This window comes from Gavia stellata, chromosome 21, assembly GCF_030936135.1.
Source record: "Gavia stellata isolate bGavSte3 chromosome 21, bGavSte3.hap2, whole genome shotgun sequence".
NCBI classification, from domain to species: domain Eukaryota; kingdom Metazoa; phylum Chordata; class Aves; order Gaviiformes; family Gaviidae; genus Gavia; species Gavia stellata.
The window spans coordinates 11,266,580-11,289,220 of NC_082614.1; the positions used below are offsets into that span (position 1 = coordinate 11,266,580).

Genomic DNA, 22,641 nt, shown 5'->3' on the forward strand with positions numbered 1-22,641 from the left:
ACCCACCAACACAAATTGTGGGGGGACTTCTAAAGTCTGAAAACTAGCACAACACAACTTACACTGACATCTGATGAAAGTATCAAATTATGTACCTTTGTCCAAGTGAATAGACTTGTACAATACGAATGAGATCTCAAAAATGGATACACACTTGCAATTTCAGTAGGTGACAGTGTCTGTAATTTTGAAACCCAGTGCTTCAAGTGTATCATTAATGGCGGGCTAAATTTTGTTCTACATGGCTAGATACAATAGAAAATTTTATTACTGGTCTGATAACATCCTGTCTCCTACAGTTTAGCTGGCATGAACGACAGCTCAAAGTTATTTCATGTCCAAAACACCCTCACTCATTTTTGAGCAGAAAAATCAAATTAGCCTCTCTGCTTTCTTCTATTTGACCTCAGCTATACTTAGCCAAGCCATTGTCCTCTGAAAGAACACATTTGCTGAAAGTATCTTAATGTTAATATAATGCTCTTATCTTAATGTAGTTAAAGTACTTAATTATGAAATGCACTATGTGCTTTAAAAGTACATTTATTTAGTTCTCTCCTCTCTGGATCAGATCTCCCGCAGAGAAAGATTTTCAGCATTTCTGAAAATTTGTTGAAGTGGATAAACAGAATAACTGCATTACGTATGGGTTTATACATTTATAGCCATTTATAACTGTTTGCATTCATTCTCTTCCCTTTCAGTGCCTTTTTAAGAGGCATTTTTATTGCAAAAAAGAAAAAGAATTACCTTGCAGAAGTCTGCCTCCTTTATAAAGATGAATGGCCAGGGCTGCATCAAACTTTTCTGTGGAGGTTAGATTTGCTATTTCAGTTGGACTTTCATACATGAAAGCATCTTTAAGAACACAGACATGACCTGCAGCATGAAGATGATTCCTTCATTATCGGAACAAATAGAAAAAGAATAAAAAAAGATACCATTAATGTTGTAGGCATGCCAGTATATTAAATAAGCTTAATCAAAATGTTTTTCCTTAACAATTTTTGCTCCGACATTCACCTTTATGCTAATTTTGTTCAAACAACCATGGAGCTATTTACAACGGGCTTTTTTTTCCTGGAAAATATTTGGTACCTTCACCATTGTGAAGCCACAGTCACACTGCCAAGCAACATTATCTGCATCTGTTTGAACGCCCAAGCCTACAAAGTATCAACACCACCTTTAGAAACCAGCAGAAATGAAGTATGATCAGGATCTTTCCTGACTGAGCTTCAGCTTAACATGCTGAAAAGACTCCTTTTGAATTGAGTGTGTTAGACCTTGGTCTTAGAGTTTCTCAGATCCTTGTTCTGGAGAATGGCCACAGAGTGAAGAAAAATACGTCCAGCTAATCAATGCTATTAAAAATACAGAACATGCAAAAAAATGAATACCTAAATAAAACTGGAGAGTTGAAATAGTATTCCCTTTCTGTTTGATTGTGGGTTTAGTTACCCGCTTGTAAAACAGGCATAGCATAATTGAAGTATAAGAAAAAAACTACACAAAAGTAATCACAAATACTTTCACAGTCTTTTTTAAAATCTCAGTTGCTAAAAAGAAAAAAAGCCCCAACAACAAAACCCACCTATTCTAGTGTCAGCTTACTCATTCATCTTTATATACAGTGGTTCCTCATATTAAAACAGTGATTAAAAGACTGCCGAAGTTGAGAAACTGATTGATTATAGGGAGCTTTACTTTAGGCATTTCAACGAGCTTTGGTTTAGTCTTTTCTTTCATACACTAGGCTCATAACTCCTCCCACCAAAACCAGAATCAGTTATCAATGTTTCCAATGACATCAGCCAAAAAACATGCAAGAGAAAATCCATGTTTTGATAGAAACTAGCATATTATATCTGTGTTTACATTTTCAGCGTTACAAAAAGACCACAAGAAGGTTTTCTGCTTATTACATATTGTTCCAGTTGATTTATTTCTCATAGCATATTAATTGTTCTGGCATTAAAATCCTGCTAACTCAATAGCTTCTTGGATAATGTTGGCTCTTTCTTTTCCTGATCATTTCATATCCTCCCAAGGAATGTAATTTTCTGTCCTACAGAAGTTAGTCATTACTGCAGAAATGGGTGCTAAAAATGTTGTAAAATGTCTTGAGGCCTTGGAAGGAATGTATTAGCACTATATCAGACAGAGCTCCATTGGCACAACATATGGTGCTGTATTTCTTCCTTATTCTAAAAAGAAACTCATTTTACTTTTAACTTCACCGTTTGAAACAACACCAATAAATTATAATAAATACTAATAAATAATAAAATACAGCCAGATTGTAAGCTCCATATTTACACTGTTGAGCAATTATTTACATCAGTCGTCCCATGAACTTGTACCAAGTACCTGCTTGCCTTTTGAAAGAGGTTCTCAATTTATATCTAAATAATGATGCCCAAATCTCACAGCTGTGGAAAGAAAATTCTCTTGGGCAAATACTCGGGATGCTCGTGCATACATTCCATAATTTCACAGGTGCTCATTAAATAGTCTAAAAGAATTTTTTCCCATCAGTATTCCAATTACCATAAATCTCTATCATGTACAAGCAGTATGTTTGCATATTACAATTAATGTGAAAATAACTCTCTCAGGACATCAGGAATCAAGAAACTCGGCTAGGAATTTCGATCTAAACTGTCTTTTTTTTTATATATATACTAGGGATTAATACTTTTTCTTTCCTCCACAGTTTCCACACCTCCAAATCTCACAGCTGAATGACAGCTGTTTCTGCAGTAAATAGAGGGGGACTCCCTCAAGTGTTCCAAAGGCTCATAAATCGTGGATTACTTCTATTATTCCAATTTTTTTTCTACACATAATGACTCAGGAGCATGTAAAAAATTTGCATACAGCTCAAGAAGGAAAAATTATCAAATTATTCCCAGAATAATTTGAATTCCCAGATGTAAAGAGGCCTTAATCCCATAAACATACCATTAAATTCAATATGATTAGTCACAAGATTCAGATTATGCATATATGGAAATACATGTGCATAGAAGTAGAGTTATTGGGTAGTATTTAAATACTGAAATTTACAGTGATATTTTTATATTTTCTAAATGACTTTTCATCTTTATAACCAAAAAAAAGCAGACTATGATTTTCACACATATGCTGTTATCAAGGAACATGATAAGAGGGTGCTGCAAAGCTATTACAGGAGATATTTTTTTGAAGGCTGATCTGTCTATGAAATCACAGATGTCCCTGAATCGAGCCAAGACAGAAGAGATGCATTACCCATATCTTTTCTCCTCCTGGCAACTGTGTATTCACATTATTTTGCCATTTCATAAACAAATACTTTCTGAATGAAAAATAAAAATGAACATGTCTCCTGCTGTCTGTGAATCTAAGACAACACTGAAAATGCTAAATCTCAAGGCTACATTTTCTCTCCATCACAGTTTTGTATGTGGTAGATAAATTTCCAAGTACCTATCTTAACTACCAGTGATTATTGCTTGCATCCAGAATTTGCCTTGCTCTGCCACATCTATCCCTTCTACCAAAACTCTCATGGAAGCCAATGATGCTATCTGGGGAGCATAATATTTCTAAAATGGAGTTTGGCTGTCAGATTCCAGATTTTGGCTGTTTTGCTAGGAAGTAATCAAACAGGGAAAACTTCAGTCATTTACTAAGTTTGAAAGACCATTTCTTAGGGTACATTATATAAGTCACTACTTACACTGTGATATGTATACACATCTGAATATTGGACAAAATATTTCCCAGCCCCACTAATTTTAGTATTCAGGGAATTCACCTTTTTTTATATATATTTTTTACACTCTTTGGAAATCATGAGGCTTATAAGTGAAACTTATAAACGTCTGCTCTGGATCTATACTGTATGCAAAGGGATATTGCTAAAAGGTACAATCCTTTTCTGACATGTTTTCACTTTATTAAAGATTTCTGTAGAAAAACATTTTTCTCTAATGCTATGAAATACCAGGTGATGTTTTACAATGTTTATTTCCTACATTATTGATCACTACTTCTCACTTATCCAGGCTGGCAGTCTTCCCTCCTTCAATTCAAATCAGCAGTTCACAGGTCTTCACATACAGAAACAGTTTTATAGTTCCAAACACAGCATGGCTGAAGCTAAGATACAAGCGAGTTAAAAGTACACTTACTTCTAAGGTGCTATAGTTTTCAAACTCAAAAACATTTATGTTCTAATTCTCTACTGATATTTCAATGGCCTTACTTGCAGACAAAGAATGTTTTGATTTCAAAAAAGTTCCTGGTAGGTAGATACACGGACACTTTTTGAACTGCACAAAATAGGCTCCATCCAAAAATATTAATTATGTCTTTCCTTAGGCTGTCTATTCTGTAAAGCAGCTACGCATCAACCATTGTTAAATCTATACAGCACAACTCAAAGCTTATTGAGAGAGCAGAGTCACTTCCACTGCCTGTTCTGAAACTAAGCCATAGCTGTATATTTGCAATTCTCACTGAAGTTGATGGAATTACAAGAGTTGAAACCCTGCTTCATCTTCCCTGTTTTCTTTGTAAATAGTCTTAATTTTTTTCATACTTCATAAAGGAAAGTATTTGTCATTTTGTCTCTCAAACTTCTCCTTTAAACAACACAGACAATTTGTGTTGGCTTGAATGAAATATTAATAAAATCCATTGTGAGTAAGAACAGAAATTCAAAACATGAGCGAAAATGGGAAGAGAATCCTTCTGTCTCCATGTTCTGAAGTCAGTCCTTTGGAAGGACAAAATAACTCTGCAAAGCCTAATCCTGCCCTATAAATAGGTCTAGCTGTGCAAAACATTTTGGGATCCAGCATACATCAAGTGCAGGCCATGTAAATGATTGCATCTCAGTTCCAAAGGTGCAAGATGAACGCCTGCCTTGCAGCTGTCCTGCTCTGGGAACGGCCATGCAAATAACAGCAGGAACTTACCAGCACCTGTGGAAACCGACGCAGGCAGGTAAAAGACCTCTTATGATCTACCATGAAGAGAAGAGGATCTCCTGCTGTACGAGTGCTCTTCTGTGTGATTTTAATGGTGGCAGATAGGGTAAGACCAAATAGAAGAAAAGTTGGGGCTCACAATTACTCCAATAAATGTCTAAGCTGAAAAAGTAATTGTAAAGAGGAATGATAAGCATTATTGAATTTGTGGCTTTAATTCTGTTCCAGTTGATTACCTGGAGATTTACAGAACAGCTATTTCAACTGTTCCATTTCAAATGAGCACTGAAACAATCTCTCCTTCTCCAGAAGATATTTACATATTGACATATCTAAATCTTTCTAATTAACCAACTAATTCAAGATTTCTATTCCTCCTTACTACGCCAAGTAATAAAAGATGAACAGAATGTTTCACGGGGCAGAGAAGATTCATTTATTTTCTTTCCTAACACCCTCTTTGATCTCATTTCTAAGGCTGAAGAATAGCAGCCTAACCAAAGACTTTTGCTTAGTGTTTTATTCTCTTCTCATTGCTTATATTTTTTAAGGTGATTGAAGATTATGCACACCAATACAAATAAGGCCCACAGCACATTCATTGTATCACTTGTTTTAGCAAGCTGATTTCTAGCCAAATTAGATTCTGATATCTTTGTTACCAATTACTTTAAACTCAGGAAATTAATATCTTATTTACGAAAAGTTGAAGCACTTATAGGAACAGCTGTAATATCATAAATATAGTATACCCAGTGATATTAAGCCATAAAATTAATCTATGCTGGCAAGTGTCCAACCTGCAGACAACTTCATTGTTTCATTTATACTTAACCAAAGGTGCCATGGTTCAATATAAAAAAAAGACCGAACGAATAAATTCGTAAGCATGAACGCAGATACAACTGAAGCCAAACATTAATTCGAATATATATTGTCTGTATATTAACACATACGCTACAAAGGTTACTGTATGCACTTAAGCTCAGGTATGGCAGTTAGTGCAAGAAGTGACATGCCCAAGCCTTTGGCCGTACACATTTTTTTTTTTTCCTAAATGGCATAAAGTCTTAAGAAAACCAGTATTAGATGGAAGTATCTGCGTAGGATGGTTTTAGTGATAGCTGTCTCGTTGACTAGCCTTTTGGCGGGAATACGGATTTAATTGCTAGCTAATTCTCTTTACCTTTTTTCCTGATCAGACTTTTTTTCCTAAACAGGCTTGTTTATATTATTACTATAAAGAACATTTATGGTAGGTGATAAGATAGCAACTGAACATGACATAAGTTACTGACTCTCAAACGCTATTTCTGTTAGGATCCTTTATCCACCTTTATTGTGAATGTGAATTAAATTGAGCTTTCACTTATTATTTTCTTTCTGTTTGAAGGTCTCTGTGCATGAGAAAGCAGCATCCACTTTGTGTAAGGTATGCCTATAAAGCAACAGGATGCTAAAGCAAGTTGGTGTACTCTACACAGATCACTGCAGATGTGTTCACATAGCTGCAGACGATTGCGTTAACACGGTAATATGTTAAATCATCTGTCAACTGAGCTGTTGCATCTCACCAAGTCTACGCCCTTTTTCATACTAAAACATTAGCTTAGGCCACCGTGCACGAGTCACAGCTGGAGAAGGCTAACCAAAATTGCTGGTTACCGTGACTCACGTAAAGGCACCTTGCTAACCCCCTGTGTCTTGATGCAGTATATTCACATGATCACAATCAATCTCAGTTTAGTTAAAAGACAATCTGAAATCATGTGTGGACATTTGTCTGTCCAGCTTATTCAGGCTTAGTTTAACTAGAAATAATGCAAAACCAGCTTTCCACTAGATTACCTCTGAACAGCTCCACGGTCTAAATGTTTGTCTGACTTTCCTCATTTTGCAATGGAATATGAATCTAAGTGAGTATTTAATTTGAAAAGGTTGAAGAAATAATCTTATGGAGAAAGAATGAGCATAGACCTCCCCAAGCATAACTACTTTTATATTATCCAGTGAGAGCAAAAGATTACAGATGAAAGGAAAAGCAAAAAGCAAAACCACTATACATGAACTCTGTGCTGACATGTACAGGTTAAAAAAAGTGTATTATAAACATAAGAACCTATTTGGTTTAGCTCAACATTTTATTAATAATTATTCTTTTAAAATACGGAAAACTTCAGCTTCCTCTGGTCTTTACGTTCCACTTGCTTTACATCTTCAATGCCTGGGTGACTGACATGAGGCAGCAGGTATGTTCTACCGCTATCTTACACAATACAGTAGCCCTGTACAAATCTAAGACTGAACTTGGTATGACACAACTAGTGTGAAAACTTCATGTCAGAGGACTATTTCTATGCGTAACATTAAAAGTGTGGTAATATGCAGATCAAGGTCAGGGAAAAATTGTAACAGCAGAAGGCTATCCTAAGAGATTCATCCTGAGAAAAACAACTAAACTGTGGATGAGACTGACAGGTAAGAAGCAAGCGAGTCCTTATTTCGGGCCTCAATGGACAAAACCATTCAGAAATTGTTTCATTTTTATAGCGGCTTTTTAAAAAAAAACAAAGCTCACATGCACAGCAAAGCCCTCAGAAATGCTGTCAGCCACATCCTTTTTCCACGTGATAGAAAAAGTTAAATAGGGACATTAAGGATATTAAGTATTTATGCAGTTCTGTTAGTCCAAACAATTTCAAAGCTCTACAGATTCATGTCCATAACCGCCATGAGAGCTGCCCGTTGAATCCCCACAGCAAGGGCATCAACTGGAGTGGCTCTTGCAGAACTGCTGCTCTAGGAGAGCTTCTGTATGGACCCTTATTTCAGAGCTCCCAGAGCCTACTGCTCTTCGCATTGACTTCTCATCTTATTCTGGGTATTTCTCAAAGCAGGGAGCCCTTAGGAAATCCACCACTGACTAACCCCGGTTGTGCAAGGGCTCAGTGGGGCGGCTGGTGAGGGGACCTCCGCTCTTGGCTTGCGAGCTCGGGTCACCCTGCAGTGTGAACTGCTCCTGTGCCAGCACTGCCCTGAGCAGAAAGGCTTTTTGTTTGGTTTTTTGGGTTTGGGGTTTTTTTGGGAGGGAGAACCTCTCAGCCTCCCCTCTCCCTTACTCCCCAGTAGTACGGCAAAGAGGGACACGTTGCCCAGACAGAGCCGCAGCGGGGGCCGCCCCCCCCCGGCCCCGGGTTCGGCCCCACAGCCAGCAGGCCCCGGCTCCCCTGCAAGCGGCGGATCCCTCCCCAGCGCTGTCAGAGCGGGCCTGCCTCGGCGCTCGGCCGCCGTCGCCCTCACACACCCCCGGCGCCAGCCACCCACGCGGCTGAGGTGGGAGAGACACCGCCTCCGTGCGCCAACGGGGGCAGCGTATGGCGGACGGCCCCCGCCGCCCCCTGGCCCAGCCCCGCGATGGGTCCGCGGCACCGGCCCCCGCCGCGGAGCCCCCTCTGCCCGCCGGGGAGGGCTGCGGCGGCCTCAGCGTGAGGGGAGGGGGGGCCGACCCCGCCTCCCCTCCAGCACGCCGATGAGCGGGGAGCGCAGGCAGGAGCGGTGGCGAGGATCCCGAGGGGTAAGCAGGCAGGCAGCGGGATAGGATAGCAGGCAGCGGGGATCCCCTCTCCCCTCGCATGGCGGGGCCGGGGGACACTTACTGTATCCTGGCCGCGGTGGTCGCGTTGCCAGTCTGCGCTCGGAGGCACGCCAGCAAGAGCAGCCTCATAGCGGCCCCTCCTGTCCGCCCGGGCGGGAGCCACCTCACTGAGGGGCAGCGCCGCGGCCGCCGCCTTCTTCACCTGCCGCGGCCCCGCGGCCTCCCGGAAACAGCGCCGCGGAGCGGGTGTGCCACCTGCCGCAGCCCCGGCCCGCCCGCCGCCGCGGTCAGGGGGGCGGGAAGGCCGCGCAGCCCGGGCCGCCCCGGGCCCCCCGCGAAGCCCTGCGTTGGGTGGCTCCGGCCTACCCGCGAGGGCTGAGCGCGGCCCTCAGGGTGGCAGGACCCGTCTGCTGAGGGGACGGCTGCGCACCTGCCAGGTGTCCCTGGTCAGAGGGCACTTGACTACAGAGCCAAGCGCCCGGTCTCGTGCCAGGAGGTTTGGGTCCCTTCCCCCCACCTCTAAATAGTGCTACGTATTTCCATTGAACAGTCACAAAGATGACGTACTCCAAGTCTTACATTGTTGGTCGCGCAAGAGACCTCTTGAGAAGAGCATCAGGGAACGGTTGTGTCAGCTACCATCTCCTGAGGCAGTTCCTCAGCTATACCACAGTCGCCATGTGTCTCCCAAGATGAAGGTGGTTCATATTCAGTGCAGGAATGGAGAAAAAACTAATTGTGGATCAGATGCCAACAACCAGAAAAGCCAGAGGAATGCGCTAGTCCAAAGAACAAGGCAACGGGACGGTCAAAGACCACACTAAATGTCAGGACGGCCATACGATGAAGCAGAGCCAAAGGGTTCTAAGACCAGGGGAAAGCTCTGGTGGGAAATCACAGCCTCCACAGCAGGCAGAATCCAAAGATACAACAAAGCAGAAAAGAGAAAAAGGAAGAGCCTGAACTCAGGACCAAGAAAACTGTATCCCAAAGTATCAAGCCAGGCTTCAGGATAAAGCTCAATTATAACCAGAAAGGGAGTAAGCAGCTAAGATCAGATGGGTGGGGCAGCAGGCAGGAAGACTGGGAGGCCAGTTTAGGCAGTCTGTTGGGAGACTGATAGAGGTCAGGTGGCTGACTGTAGATATTCACAGCCTTGAACTTGATTGAATCTTTTGTAAAAACATTGAGCACATGTGCAGGACATTTGTGGCCATGAGACAGATGAGAAGGAGGGCATGATCTAACAGAAAACTCACTTTTTTGCTTGTATACTTACAACATGGTCTGGTTCCCTGATGTAATTCACCAGAGAGACGCTTATGTTTCCCCAAGGCTGTAGGAGACAGGGAAAGGTAGACTGCAAACTGCAGTGCCTGTTTATTGTGGCTTAAATTACTCTTCAAGTCTCAATGTCAGGTAGAGGGAGAAAAATATGCTGCATACATAGAAATGCTCTTAAATTTAAGAATTGTTAAAATAGTAGTTCTTCAAATAACTTGTGTGAATCTCTGAGGATGACAGGTATTCAGGAACTGAGGATTTAGAAGTGATAAAGATATATATTGGAGCGTATTCTGGTGAATTGTAAGCATTTTGGCAGGCTGGCTCGCGTTATGCTAATGGGTCTTCATGCTGCAGATCTATGTTCAACTGTCTGCATCTCACTGAGTAACCACTTAGAAATAATTCAGCACAACATTATTCAGACCATTTTAAACTCCATCTAAACTAAAAAAGATAGCTACAACTTAGAAGAGCAATAAATGTTGCATAAATGCTAAAAATAGCATAAATGCTAATTTAAGGGTAGGCAGCACCAAGCTATTTTCATCACCATTTTAAAAAGCATTTCTGGCATGAAATCCCAGCCCCACTGAAATTTAGAGGGCTTCTGTCAACCCAGCCAGGATTCTAGCCTTAAAGTTTGTTTCACTGTAAGTGGCCTATATGAAACATATTTGGGCTTTTGAGAGCATTTACCACCCTCAAATCTAGCACCAGCCATCTCTGTTAGTCACTGCTGCCCAGCCATCAGTCTAACAGACCTGTAATGTATTCCACGGACTGAATGAAGCTTATGCAGCTGCCCTTCAGTCTCTTGATACATTGCTACTCTATATCCTTTCCCAGCAGACCCTCCTTCTGCTTCCAAGATCTCCCACACACAACGCAGCTCATCCAGCTGCATCACACCACAAAAAGTTGGCAGCGTGTGTGCCAGCCAAGAAACACACCTTCCCCTGTTGCTGCAGCCCTGTACCTAAAACAGCCTACGTAATCCAGAATGGGGACATCCCCTAGTTGCACAGCCTAAAGCAGGGTATGTGACGATGCTCAGAAGTCATGTTTTGGGTTAAAAGGAAGCTGCGGTTTTGGTAGTTGCATGAGATACCTAATTACAAATAGCTTGGCCATTGTAACTTTTCACTGCTGCTAGCTCTAAAACCAGACAATAGCTATCCAGCGCATTTAGCATGTAACAACACAAAAAAGACAAAAATGCAAACATCCAAGTAAGACAAGGCCTGCTCCATGAAACAAACGAGGAAATTTAACCAGTCATCTGGAAAATAAAGAAGAAATAAAGGAAACAGTCAAAGAGGTCTTAACATTTTATTACTATTTATGGTAACTTTGGTTTTTATGCTATATAGGCCTTGACTGACAAAATTAAAAATCTGCAAGTCTTTGCAGCATTAAGTATTGCTGTGTCTTTGAAAACATGTACATGAACTAATGTTTCACTGTATATACATAGATGCATTCATTGTATTTGAGGAAAGGGTCATGGATGTATCTTAATGAAGTTTTAAATAATAATGTAGCTAAGCATTCTTGTTCAGAGGAAAATTAAAAATCACCTTCCTGAAGCTGCTGTACTTCCAGAGAGAATGTTCAGGTTGTAACAGTAGCTTTTGAATTTTAGCGAGAGTACCTACTTCTCAATACCTGAAGATTTAAATAATGTTATAAAATGTACATTTCAAATAGTATTCAGCATTGCTAGGTGTTTGTAACAGTGGTTGGGTAGGCCAAGATAAAAATCTCACCCCGCTCACAAAGGTAAATTATGAAGGGCCCAGAATGTGATATCTGCATATATTAAAACACACAATAACACAAAGACTGCTTAATTACTTTGTAGTCTCTAGCAAATACTACTAGACCCCTTAGAAAATGTAATCACAATTGATATGATATACTGTATTAAGCTGGGCAAAGCTGAAATGTAATTTTTTTAAATTACAGAATCAGTCATGTTACAGTAGTTCACGAAAAGAGATCTCTGTACAACTACTTGCATTTTCCTCATTGTCCTTTGTCATGAAATTTAACTAGTTAAGAGAGCAAATATATTTAATGAGTCATTTTTAGGGCATGTTATTTACAAAGGCCCATCATTAAATGAATGTATTTACTTTTACAAGCATTGCTTGCTCAATTACCAACGCTGTTCCAAAAACTTTAAGTCACACCTAGATGTTGGGTGTAACTATATGATGTCAAACAATTTACCTTTTGCATTGAAAACACACAACCAGGAGTATCTTCCCCACTTTCTCGTGGCTAAAAAAATATGACTTTAAGATCTGCTGTTGAAGACAATAACATACTTTCATGACCTTTACCTCAACATACGTGATGGTGGAACAAAAGAACATCTTAGGGCCCCGATCTTGCAACCACTAATTTATGTTTTCTCATTTTAATCATGCACTTTGTTCCATTCAAATCCGAGCCTCCGTTCTCCACATGTACTTATGACATACGATTACTGCAGGTAACCTCAGATAAACCTAACCGCGAACACCAAGGCCCAGCCGCCGCTCGCCCACCCTGCGGGGTCCGTAATGGCAGCGCAGCTCCTGCTGCATTACCAGTAGCTGCGTAACGTGGGCAAAAGCAGTCGTTTAGAATGCACATTCATGGTTTTTCTCAGGATGGCCACTTTACCGGGACAATCCTCGCTTTTGCTTCTCCGACTGAGAAGCGAAGCAGGGAACAAATGGCATTTTTATTTCCCTGTCGTTACTGCTGGGTAAACCTAAGGAGAAAATGAGGGCTCTCATGGAAGCCAGCGCTGAACCTGTGTGGTTAATAAAGTCACACAGCTCCAGTTAATGCCTCAAATGTAATTCCCAGCCTGACCTAACGCACGAAATAACCATAAAATCAATTTTCCCTGATGCAGCCTCCCCCCTTCGCCCTCTTTACCCCTCCTGGCATCCAAATGAAAGCGGCGAGGGAAAACCTGCGGGGAGAATGCTGCCACCTCCCTTCCCCGGTGAAGCTCCCGGGGGTGTGACCAGCCCCCGGCTCGGCTCAGTCTCAGCGCTGAGGAGATGCCCCGCGGCCTGCTCGGCCCGGGCGCCCGGCCCCGGATCCCCTCACAGCCGCTACCTCCGAACGGACACACCCCGCAGCTTCCGGTCCGCCATGTCCCGTCCCGTCCCCCGCCCCCGCTAGCCCCGCCCCGTCTCGGCTCAGCCGCCTCTCCCTGCGTCCCAGCCGCCCACGTGACGGCGCTGCCGGCGGAGCGACGGCGCCCTCAGCCAATGGCGACGTGTCGTCCGCCGCGTGGGCGGGCCGGGCCGGGCCCTGCCGCGCGACAGCGGCGAAGTTTCCTCCGGGTGGGCCGGGAAGCGCGGCGGGTCCGCGAAGGAGGCACCGTCATGGAGGAGGCCCAGCCGAGCGAGCACAGCCCCTTGCTGAGCAGCGGGGAGCGCGGGCGGGCAGCGAGCAGCGCTTTCCACGGGCGGCGGTTGGCCTGCGCCGCCGTGCTGCTGGCCGAGCTGCTGGAGCGAGTGGCCTTCTACGGCATCACCTCCAACCTGGTGCTGTTCCTCAACGGGCCTCCCTACGGCTGGGAGGGTGCCCAGGCCAGCCAGGCCCTGCTGCTCTTCATGGGCATCACCTACCTGGTGTCGCCTTTCGGTGGCTGGTTGGCTGACGCCCTCCTGGGCAAGTTTGGCACCATCCTGCTCAGCATGGCACTCTACCTGCTGGGCATGCTGGCCTTCCCTGTCATCGCCGCACCTCACACGCGCCAGGGCCTCTGCGGGGACATCCCCTTGTTCCCCGTAGAGAACTGCTCCTCTCCAGCGGCCAACGCCACCATGGCGCCTTGCTCCCAGGTGGGAGCCACCCGCTACTGTGCCACCGCCACCTTCGTCGGACTGGTCCTCGTGGGGCTGGGCGTCGGGTCAGTCAAGGCCAACATCACTCCTTTTGGGGCGGACCAGGTCAAGTATTATTTGGCAGCTGCCGAATCATTTGTGGGTGCTGATCTGAACCAGGGGATGGTTGTCAGTCATGCAGGGGGGCTTGCCTTGGTGGGATGGACAGTGCACCTACTGATTCACGTTGCTGTAGGTGTTAAGTCTCAGAGGGAATCAGATCATCCAGCTTTTTTCCCTGTGTAACACAAGCTGCTAAGTTGTATCCTGTTAGATGTAATTTTGGTGTCTGTATGGTGTCTGACCCTCGGTTTCCTGGTAGCCCTGCTTTACGTGTGGTACCTGATTTGGCTAAGCCATCAGCATCTTGAGGAGTTGGTTTGAATACTTAATGGCCATTAAGTGGATTGTTAACTTTCCTCCATTGTGGAGTTTGTACCCAGTTAATTTGACCTCAGAGCTCATCAGGTGAAATATCTGATACACATTTTAGCTTTGACAAGGATAGCATGGGCCTTCTAGGGCACTGGTCAGAGGCCTTTATCATGCTGTGATAAATGAAGGATCGAGAACAAACATTTTTTTAGACTTTAGGTATCCTCTGTGTGCTGCACTGTGCCCTTGAGTTGAGTGATATTTTTGTGCAGGCTAATGTTGTGCCAGATAATGGGTGGAAGGGTGTTCTCAACATGGTAAATGTATTACCTGGGCTGTTCTCATAACATGTCCTGTTGAATGACCTTACTCAGATCCACTTCAGTGATATCATTCATTGGATCATCACTGCAGAACCAAGTGGCTTTACAGAAAATATCAGAGACAGCTCGTAGTTTAGTATCAACTGGAATGCACTGTTGCATGTATTTTTTTACAATCTTATGCTAAGGTAGCATGCTGACTGTGGATGTTGAATTGGAGTATAATTTCTGCTTTACAAATTGAAAGTTGCGGATGCTTAGATACTGAGCAGCTTTTCTAACCAAACCACTCTTGATGAGAAAGCAAGGAAAATACCTCTGATCCCATTGCATGTCAGTTCACTGGCCCATTGAGTTCTGGTTAGTGCAGGTGTCAGAAATGCCATGAAATTCTTTGTGAGAGGTAGGACCTGCCACAATATCTTTGCCAAACATACCTCTGTTCTCTCTTGTGCAGTTTACATTTGTCATTCTTTGGCATTTCATATATTATAAATTCTGCAGTTCTGGGTGAAAGGCAGTATATAAATGTAAAACATTATTATAGCCTACGATTGTGTCTCCCTGGTGTATTGGTTCTGTTTAAGCCAGCGTGAGCCCATCAAGTGAAATAGCTTTAATATGACTTTATCTTGTAAGGTGTTTTTCAAAACTGACTGCTTATCCCCAGAACACTTTATGAACATTAAATATGAGAGATAAATAATGGCAGGAACAGAGCAAAAGGAGAACCATTGCCAATGGAAGTGTAGCTGTTTAGCTGTAGCTGGATTTTTTTAAAGGCTTTCCCCACAGGATTTCATGGAAGGCAGTTTTTGGCTAGGTTTGCAGATAATTCACAGTGATTTATGTAGGGTGAAGCAAAAGAAATACTCCTTTCTGGTTCATAATAATCAGTAGAGCTCTGCCGAGGACTGCGTTTTTCCCTTTCTCTGTCTTTCTGGCTTATCTATTGTTAAATACATTACAGCATGCCACTTACCTTGTTGTGCAGTTTTGGGCCCTCTTGGGTGCCTTCTCCCTGCATAGGAATGTAGCAAACTGCTGGGTGGATGGATACATATTGCTGAGAATAAAGTCTGTCTCCCAGAGTCGCATTCTTGGGAAGCCCGAATACAATGCAAACATGTTTTGGCTGGACGTGTGCTGATAAGATTTGTCCTCTTTCCCTTGAATACCAAACAAAGGAAAATATGAATTGTATATCGTGTACTTTAGCTGACATGAACCACCTTTCAGATATTGTTAATTACATTTCATTGCAGATCTCTTAAAAATTGCCATGTAAATATTACATTTTTAACATATCATCTATAATTTGGGTGAAGAGCCCAAATATCATGAGGATTTTTTTATTTAGAAGAAAAGAATCACTTTGTGGAAAATTGGAAGCTAAATTCCAATATTAATTTTCCTCTGAAGTTAAAAAGATGTAATTTCTTAATTTCTGTTAAATGGATGCTTTTAGAAGTACAGTCACAAGTGAATAAGTAGACTTAGTATTGAGTTACTTTTGCCAGTCAGCTTAGCAAAAAATCAGTTCCTGCGAACTAGGTATAGACCAGCTTTACTTCACTGTGTTTATATATAAGAGCCGTTTTTCTAGAAGTTGCAGACTGATTCATCATACAGGTCTAAATCTGAACTGATGGTTCTCAGAATAGTGTTTATAATCATGTGATACGTATAACCTGGCACTTTCCAGTTCCCTTTTTAAGTGTGAGTGTTTTGCAGTCACTTCCCGTTCTATGCAGCAGTTTGTGACTTTTCTGTAGTTAGGACACAATGTGACTATCCCTCATGATTGTGAAAGCTGGTTTAGCTTCAACATTGAAGCCAACATTAGTAGTAGACTGCTGATCCTGTATCAGCTATAATCGTTATTCTAATTATAGATTAATCTGGTTTGGGGTTATGGTGATTAGAGATGCTAGTTTTAACCTACAGTATATCTTCGTTCTGAATTACCATCGTAGTCATTAAATCTATCAGTCCATAACCTGCCAAAATCTTCTAGCTTTGCTAAAACCATTGTTGTCACAGTAGCATCACCAGAGGCAGGACGCTATTGGAAATTGCTGGTCTAAAGATGGCTTTAGAGTGATTTTCAACCTTTATTTATTTATTTGTAGAACTTAGATTTTCCAGCCGCTGGGGAAGGGTGGGGGACAATGTATAAAGAATTCAAGGTCACTAACTTCAGGTTGCTTTGTTGTTGTTGTTGAGCTCCTTAGGAGACTGTGGACATCTAAGGCTCTGCAGATGACGGTTTGAAAACTGAAGTTGTGGCATTCACATGGGCAGTACTAATTTGTTTCTGTTTCCAACAGAAACAGAATAGATATGACACTAGTGAGAGGAAGCAGACTTTAAATGTGGACTGGCCAAATTTTAGTATAAAAATTTGAAATTATGTAGCAACTGAGTAGTACTGTATAGCTCTGGTACTGAGCTCTCTCCAGATGCTCTCAAAGAATAATTGGTGCCTGTAGTGATGGATTAGAAGGTCAGAATTCTGTAAGAGTAAATTTGACTGCAGAAAACTGTTGTCATTGCTCTTTCTTTTGTGGGCTAAGGAAAAGGGCAAGCTTCTATGTTTTCATCCTTGCTCTGGTGTGTGACTGCTCACATAGTTGGCATAAGTTTGGGGGTTTTTGTTACATTTGTTGCTTGTGACTATCAGTCGATTGCAGGAGCAAATGAAAACTGCTAATGTCAGTAACTTTTAAATAATCTTCTTTTTCCTTTATGTGAGTCAAATAGGAGGTCATAGCTTTGGCTCTATCATGATGTGAAGAGGGAGAGGGAAGGTTATGACATACTGGAACTCTGAAATGTTGGGGTTTAGGAAATACTTGAGATCATTTGCAGATGATGTCAGAAATCAGATGTCACAGTGCAATGGTAGGCACCAGACAGGCACTAGCTGCGGCAAAAATAAGAAATCCTGTGGATAACCATTTCCTTGAAACTGACCTAGCTGTAGAGAGCTAGGAAATTACTTTGTGGCAAAGCATCTAAACACAGGAACTATGGAGAAGCAATGATGCTTGTGTAGATTCCTGGCTCTTTACATAAAAAGCAGGAGAATCTAATAGAATCTTAATATTTGAGCTGTGCAATATCTTTGGTTTCAAGCTGTACGAACTGCTTTGGTTTATTTATTTAGATCATCTCCTAGGAAAGATGTTGGTGTTGGAAAATCCAGGGGAGGGATAATTCAGCAAGTGATCGTCTTTCTTCTCAGTCAAAATGAGGTCTAAGTATTAACATTAAGGTCAGCTGTGCTGTGGAAGTTGCTGTAGGTCAGATATTTGTAATGACTTTTCATCAGGTGTTGTAAACTAAAGATCTCAGTTACTCTTTCTGTCTTTGTTTTAGTTGCCTTTAAAATTTTGTTTGGATTGTAAGATGTTAACCTTATCTCAGTTAGGGTATAAATGAGTTTAGAGTATTGCAGTGCAGAGTTACACAGCTGATATGTCCTCTGCTGAAAGTGGCTGTAAATAACCCAATGATTACACAATTCACATAACGTAGTGTTCCAGGCACTCAGGATTCTTTATCATGAAAACTGTGGTCGTAATTACGTCTCATCTGACCATAGTCAGTCTGATACAAGTCTTTTGTATTAGAAATTTTGATTTTGAGAACTACTCCTTTACTATTTTGAATCCGGTGCTGTGTAGGTCCCAGTTAGAAAACTCAGAAAGTCACTGTGTTTTTCTTTCTGCCTTTGAATTAACTATATATAAAGGATAGTTATCAGATATATCAAGAAAAACACCTTTTGGACTGTAGGAAAATCAAGTGTTAGGTTAGATTTTTCTTTTGCAAAAGTTATGTTAGATGTCTTGAAAGTAGCAAGATTGTTTTATATCCTCTTTAGAGGCACACCTGAATGCAGGCAGCATTCACATGTGGGCAATGACCAACAAAACAGCTGTGGCCAGAACACTTAGAGTTGCTCATTTCCTTAATTTCTGTGTTGGTGGGGTTTTTTTGGTGGGTTTTTTTGTTTGTTTTTTGGAGGGTGGGTGGGGTTTTTTTGTGGGTTTCTTTTTTAATTAAAATTTGCCCTATACTTTAAAAGAGGAAAACTTAGGGCAATTGGAATGCTCCTTGTATGGTACAGTAGGTCATTCTGTATTTTTATTGCAGTGGAAGCACTACTGGATTGTTCCTTAGTGTTCTTGGAGAATGATGTGCTATCCCATTTAGTAGGGAAAAAAGGTGTGAAAGGTTTGAAGAATGCAGAACAATGAACTGGAGACTCAGACCTGGATATTTTGCAGTGGGAATTGATCTAAATAAGTGACAGCTGTCCAATACTGGTATATTCTGTGGAAAATGTCCGAATCTGAGTTCATTTGCAAAGCAACATGTTACCTAGAGCAAATAAATTGTGTGTATTAGATACTTGCTAACGTTCATTCGAGTCAGGGCACCTTTGAAACAGATTTACTACAGTGTTTTTGTTCAGTGATAGGAAGCCTTGCACTCTAGCCATGGCATTTCGCTGATATTGTTTGCATTTTCCTGTTGTAAGGAGTTTGACTAAAACATGGTAAATCTAAGAAGGTGACTTTTTTCATACCTTTTAGGCACTACTACTGTTTTTAAGCTGTTTTGTTGTGATGGGGGCAAAATCTTTTAAACGTACCTATTTTGACTTTCAGTGCAGGGCTGTGGAACCCTTAGCCCACAGGACAGATTCGATCCAGGACCCACACCATGCTTGTGCCGTTTACGTGCATCATTTTCCTGCTGCAGTTGCTGGTAGGATGTTAAGAATATAATGAAGCTGGTGGTGCTGGTACCACAAGGACAGTGCTGCTATGCTTGAGCACAGATGAAATTGAGCAGAGGGAGTGATAGATTTTTCTTCCTGCTTGCGTGATTGAAAATAATACAGGAATGAGGGGGAAAAGGAGAATTCTTGCAGTTTTGTGAAAAATACTTGTCCTTGATAAAAATAATAAAATTCTGACATGGTTTTCTTCTTATTAAAACATAGTATCTACTTATGAAGAGAATAAACCAATCTATTTTGTGCTGTCACACAGCTCAAGTAATAGCCAGCTGGGGGAAACTTTGAGTAGTCTGCTGTAAATGTAATATAGCTAATATTTTGGGCAGTGTGATGTTTGAAAGGAACTACAAGGATTGCCTTTTAACTCTACTGTGTTTTCTGGTTTTGGTAAGACATCTTCATAGCTCTTCCACTTTGACAAGATATTCCACCACCTAGTTCAGTGTGATTTTTATTAAGTTATTAAGGTTTGTCAATAAAATGCCATAGTGGCATTTTGGATGTGGCTGTCATGTGATTTTTCGTGCGTATATATACTTTGATAAGGAAGCAGAAAATGGATTCTTTTCATTGTAAGTCTGTCCCTTGAGCATTGCATTCCTTTTTGGTCACTCTGTTTCAAAAAGGATACTGGAGATGGAGAAGAAGGTTTCAGGGAAGGGCCACAGACATGGTCAGTAGTTTCCATGCAAGGAATCATGAAACAGTCTACAACTTCCTATCTCTGAAAAGGCAGCTAGAAGGAAGATGTGGCAGTGGTTGGTGGAAATAATGATCAGGGAAGAGAGGCAGAAATGGACCAGGGATGGATAAAGCTCAGCTGTCTTCTGCTGTTTCCTGGAACTAGGTAAAACAAGTGAGGCTAGTACAGGACAGGTTCAAAATGGACAAATGGAAGTGGTTCTTCCCACCATGTAATTAGCTGGGGAGCTCTTTGCCATAGGATATTATGGATTCTAAAAGCTGATCTGGGTTCAGAGGCAGGCTGGACAAGTTCATGGAGAGGACATCTGCTGTGTTTATTAAATAGATAGAAGCCATCCTTGGTTCAGGAAGTTTCTCAGGAGCTAATGGTTGGAGGCTGGGATAATACTTGATAGAAGCATCGCGCTGTGGTTGCCCTGTTCTTACCTGTATCAAAGTTTGCTTTCATCTCCCAGCTTCTCTTTGAATAGATGTAAGCAAGGTCATTTGTAAGAGGGAGGATGGGACATCATTTACCTTGCAGAAATTGTAAGAGAACTGAGACTTTATGATGAAGAAATGGAAATTTCATAAAATAGATTGCTAACTCTTTACATAAGTTGGAGCACGGTGTTTACAATGTAATTGTTTGCTAATATCCTGCTGCCATTTGGGGTTTAGAAGGAATTCATAGCTTGATACACTACTGCAGGTGATGACTGTTAAAATTAAGAAATGAGTACCAAGTTGAAACTGGAAAGGAAGAATTTCATGGGTTTATGCTGCAAGATTGTATTTGACATACTAACAGACCTACCTGAATGCCTAACAATGCTATTAACTGTGCATAGGTATAGATGCCTTAATATTTCTTTTGTTAGGCTTGGTTAAGTGATACAGATGGGTTTGTGCACCACTGAGAAACTTGAATCTGTAAATCAGAACTGACAATGTTAAAGACTTATTTCAAGACATAGCTTGCTTTTCATATTGCAAACTAAACACAGATCGTTTGAAGATCTGGCAAATGAGGAAGGGAAACTTGCAATTAGAAATCAAAAACAACTGACTTAGCAAGACTGGTGCATGGCACATCTTGCTAGTCACTGTTAATGGCCTTTCAGTCATAAAACAGTGACAAATATGGTATTATGAATTCTTCTACAGACTAGTTGATCTTTTTAATGTGTTTCAAATTTTAACTTGCATAATTTCTCTTACATCACATCTTATGAGCAATGCTGGGTTCCTGTGATTTAATTACAAAACCTGGGGTTACTTATGGTAGGCAATACAGAATAAAGAGTGACGGTTGAAAACTGAACAGGATAATTCTATAAACCAGGAATGTCTTCACTTTCACTGGAGAGACATTGAGAGCTTCAAGCAGAAAAATAGCACTGGGAACAGTGCTGACTTAATAGACGGATAAATGTTTACTGGGGCCTTGTGACACCTCAGGCAACCCAAATTTAATATTTTTTTTTTAAAGGTCAGAACGGCAAGTCTTCAATTTATGTTCTGATGAGAGTCATTAGGACTGTGTTAAAATTTAAATTTGTGCTTTAATTACCAAGTAGTCATTTGAGGCTTAGAAAATGGAATATGGTTAACAGTTATGTCTATACAGTTGGAAGAAGCAATTGTTGCAATACTACTAATACATGAATTTTTAGGTAGCTTAACTTCTTTTTGACTAAAGAGATAGTTATTTCAACTTCTGTGGACTACGGGACATTAATCTGAGTGAGCTTTGTCTAGAGAAATGACCAAATGAGAGACAGTGCAGTAGAAATAATAACGGCCTCTATGGGGAAGCTATGTAGTTTAGTATTGTATGGCTTTTTTATCCCTATGCTGAACTTCTAGAAGGTCACTGATATAATAGGGTAGCTCAGTAAGGTGTCATTTCATCAAATATCATGCTAAACCCAAAACACTTCAATCATTTTAGTATGACTCTGAATTAAACCTAAACTCTTCAGTGCATTGAACTTGATTGAATTCTAATAAACAGGCTTAATTTTCTTCAGAAATTGAATGACTTGTTTTTAATCTTTTCCAGGTCAAAGATCGGGGTCCAGAAGCCACAAGAAGATTTTTTAATTGGTTTTATTGGAGCATTAATTTGGGAGCTATTCTCTCTCTGGGAGGCATTGCATACATTCAACAGAATGTGAGCTTTGTTATTGGATATAGTATCCCAACAGTTTGCATTGGGATTTCATTCATGGTTTTCTTATGTGGTCAGAGTTTCTTCATCACAAAACCGCCTGATGGTAGTGCTTTCACAGACATGTTTAAAATTCTCGCATATTCTTGTTGCTCAAGGAAGAGACATGTGGAACATTCAACTAATAGGTTTGTAATGAGCTCTTTTGTATAGTCTGAATTCAGTGAATCAGCCTAAGAGTTGGAAGTAGTTAGTTCAAACTATCTGGCAGTAAGTCACACTAGAGAATACACTAGAATATGCAGTTTTGCTTTGAGAACTGGAACTGGAAAATTGGAGTCCTGGAGATATTTTCTGGGATGAGAGTGGCACATTTTGAGATCACTCCATGCTGCAAGATCAAATCTGCTGTTTTCAATTGAATGCTATGTTTTGCCAGTTCAGAGTTTCTGAAAATGTAACCTAAGTATGCTGCTTTTAAGCATTAGTGAACTTTCTTCTCTGCTTAGATATCTTTAT

At 41.2% G+C, this 22,641-nt stretch overlaps 2 protein-coding genes across 3 annotated transcripts in view; one reads left to right on the forward strand and one right to left on the reverse strand.

The window, feature by feature from the left end:
• GLT1D1 (glycosyltransferase 1 domain containing 1) overlaps positions 1-8,703 on the reverse strand; it is a 53,312-nt gene extending 44,609 nt beyond the window's left edge. For both annotated transcript variants that reach the window (XM_059827463.1, XM_059827462.1), the window contains exons 1-2: positions 8,636-8,703; positions 751-899 (exon numbers count right to left, since the gene is read on the reverse strand). In XM_059827463.1, the coding sequence (XP_059683446.1) occupies positions 751-899; positions 8,636-8,703 (217 nt within the window). The remainder of the gene's footprint in view (positions 1-750; positions 900-8,635) is intronic.
• A 4,547-nt stretch (positions 8,704-13,250) lies between these two features.
• The window catches only part of SLC15A4 (solute carrier family 15 member 4), a 28,164-nt gene continuing 18,773 nt past the window's right edge, over positions 13,251-22,641 (forward strand). Inside the window, exons 1-2 of the mRNA XM_009813056.2 lie at positions 13,251-13,820; positions 22,015-22,310. Of these exons, the coding sequence (XP_009811358.2) occupies positions 13,251-13,820; positions 22,015-22,310 (866 nt within the window). The remainder of the gene's footprint in view (positions 13,821-22,014; positions 22,311-22,641) is intronic.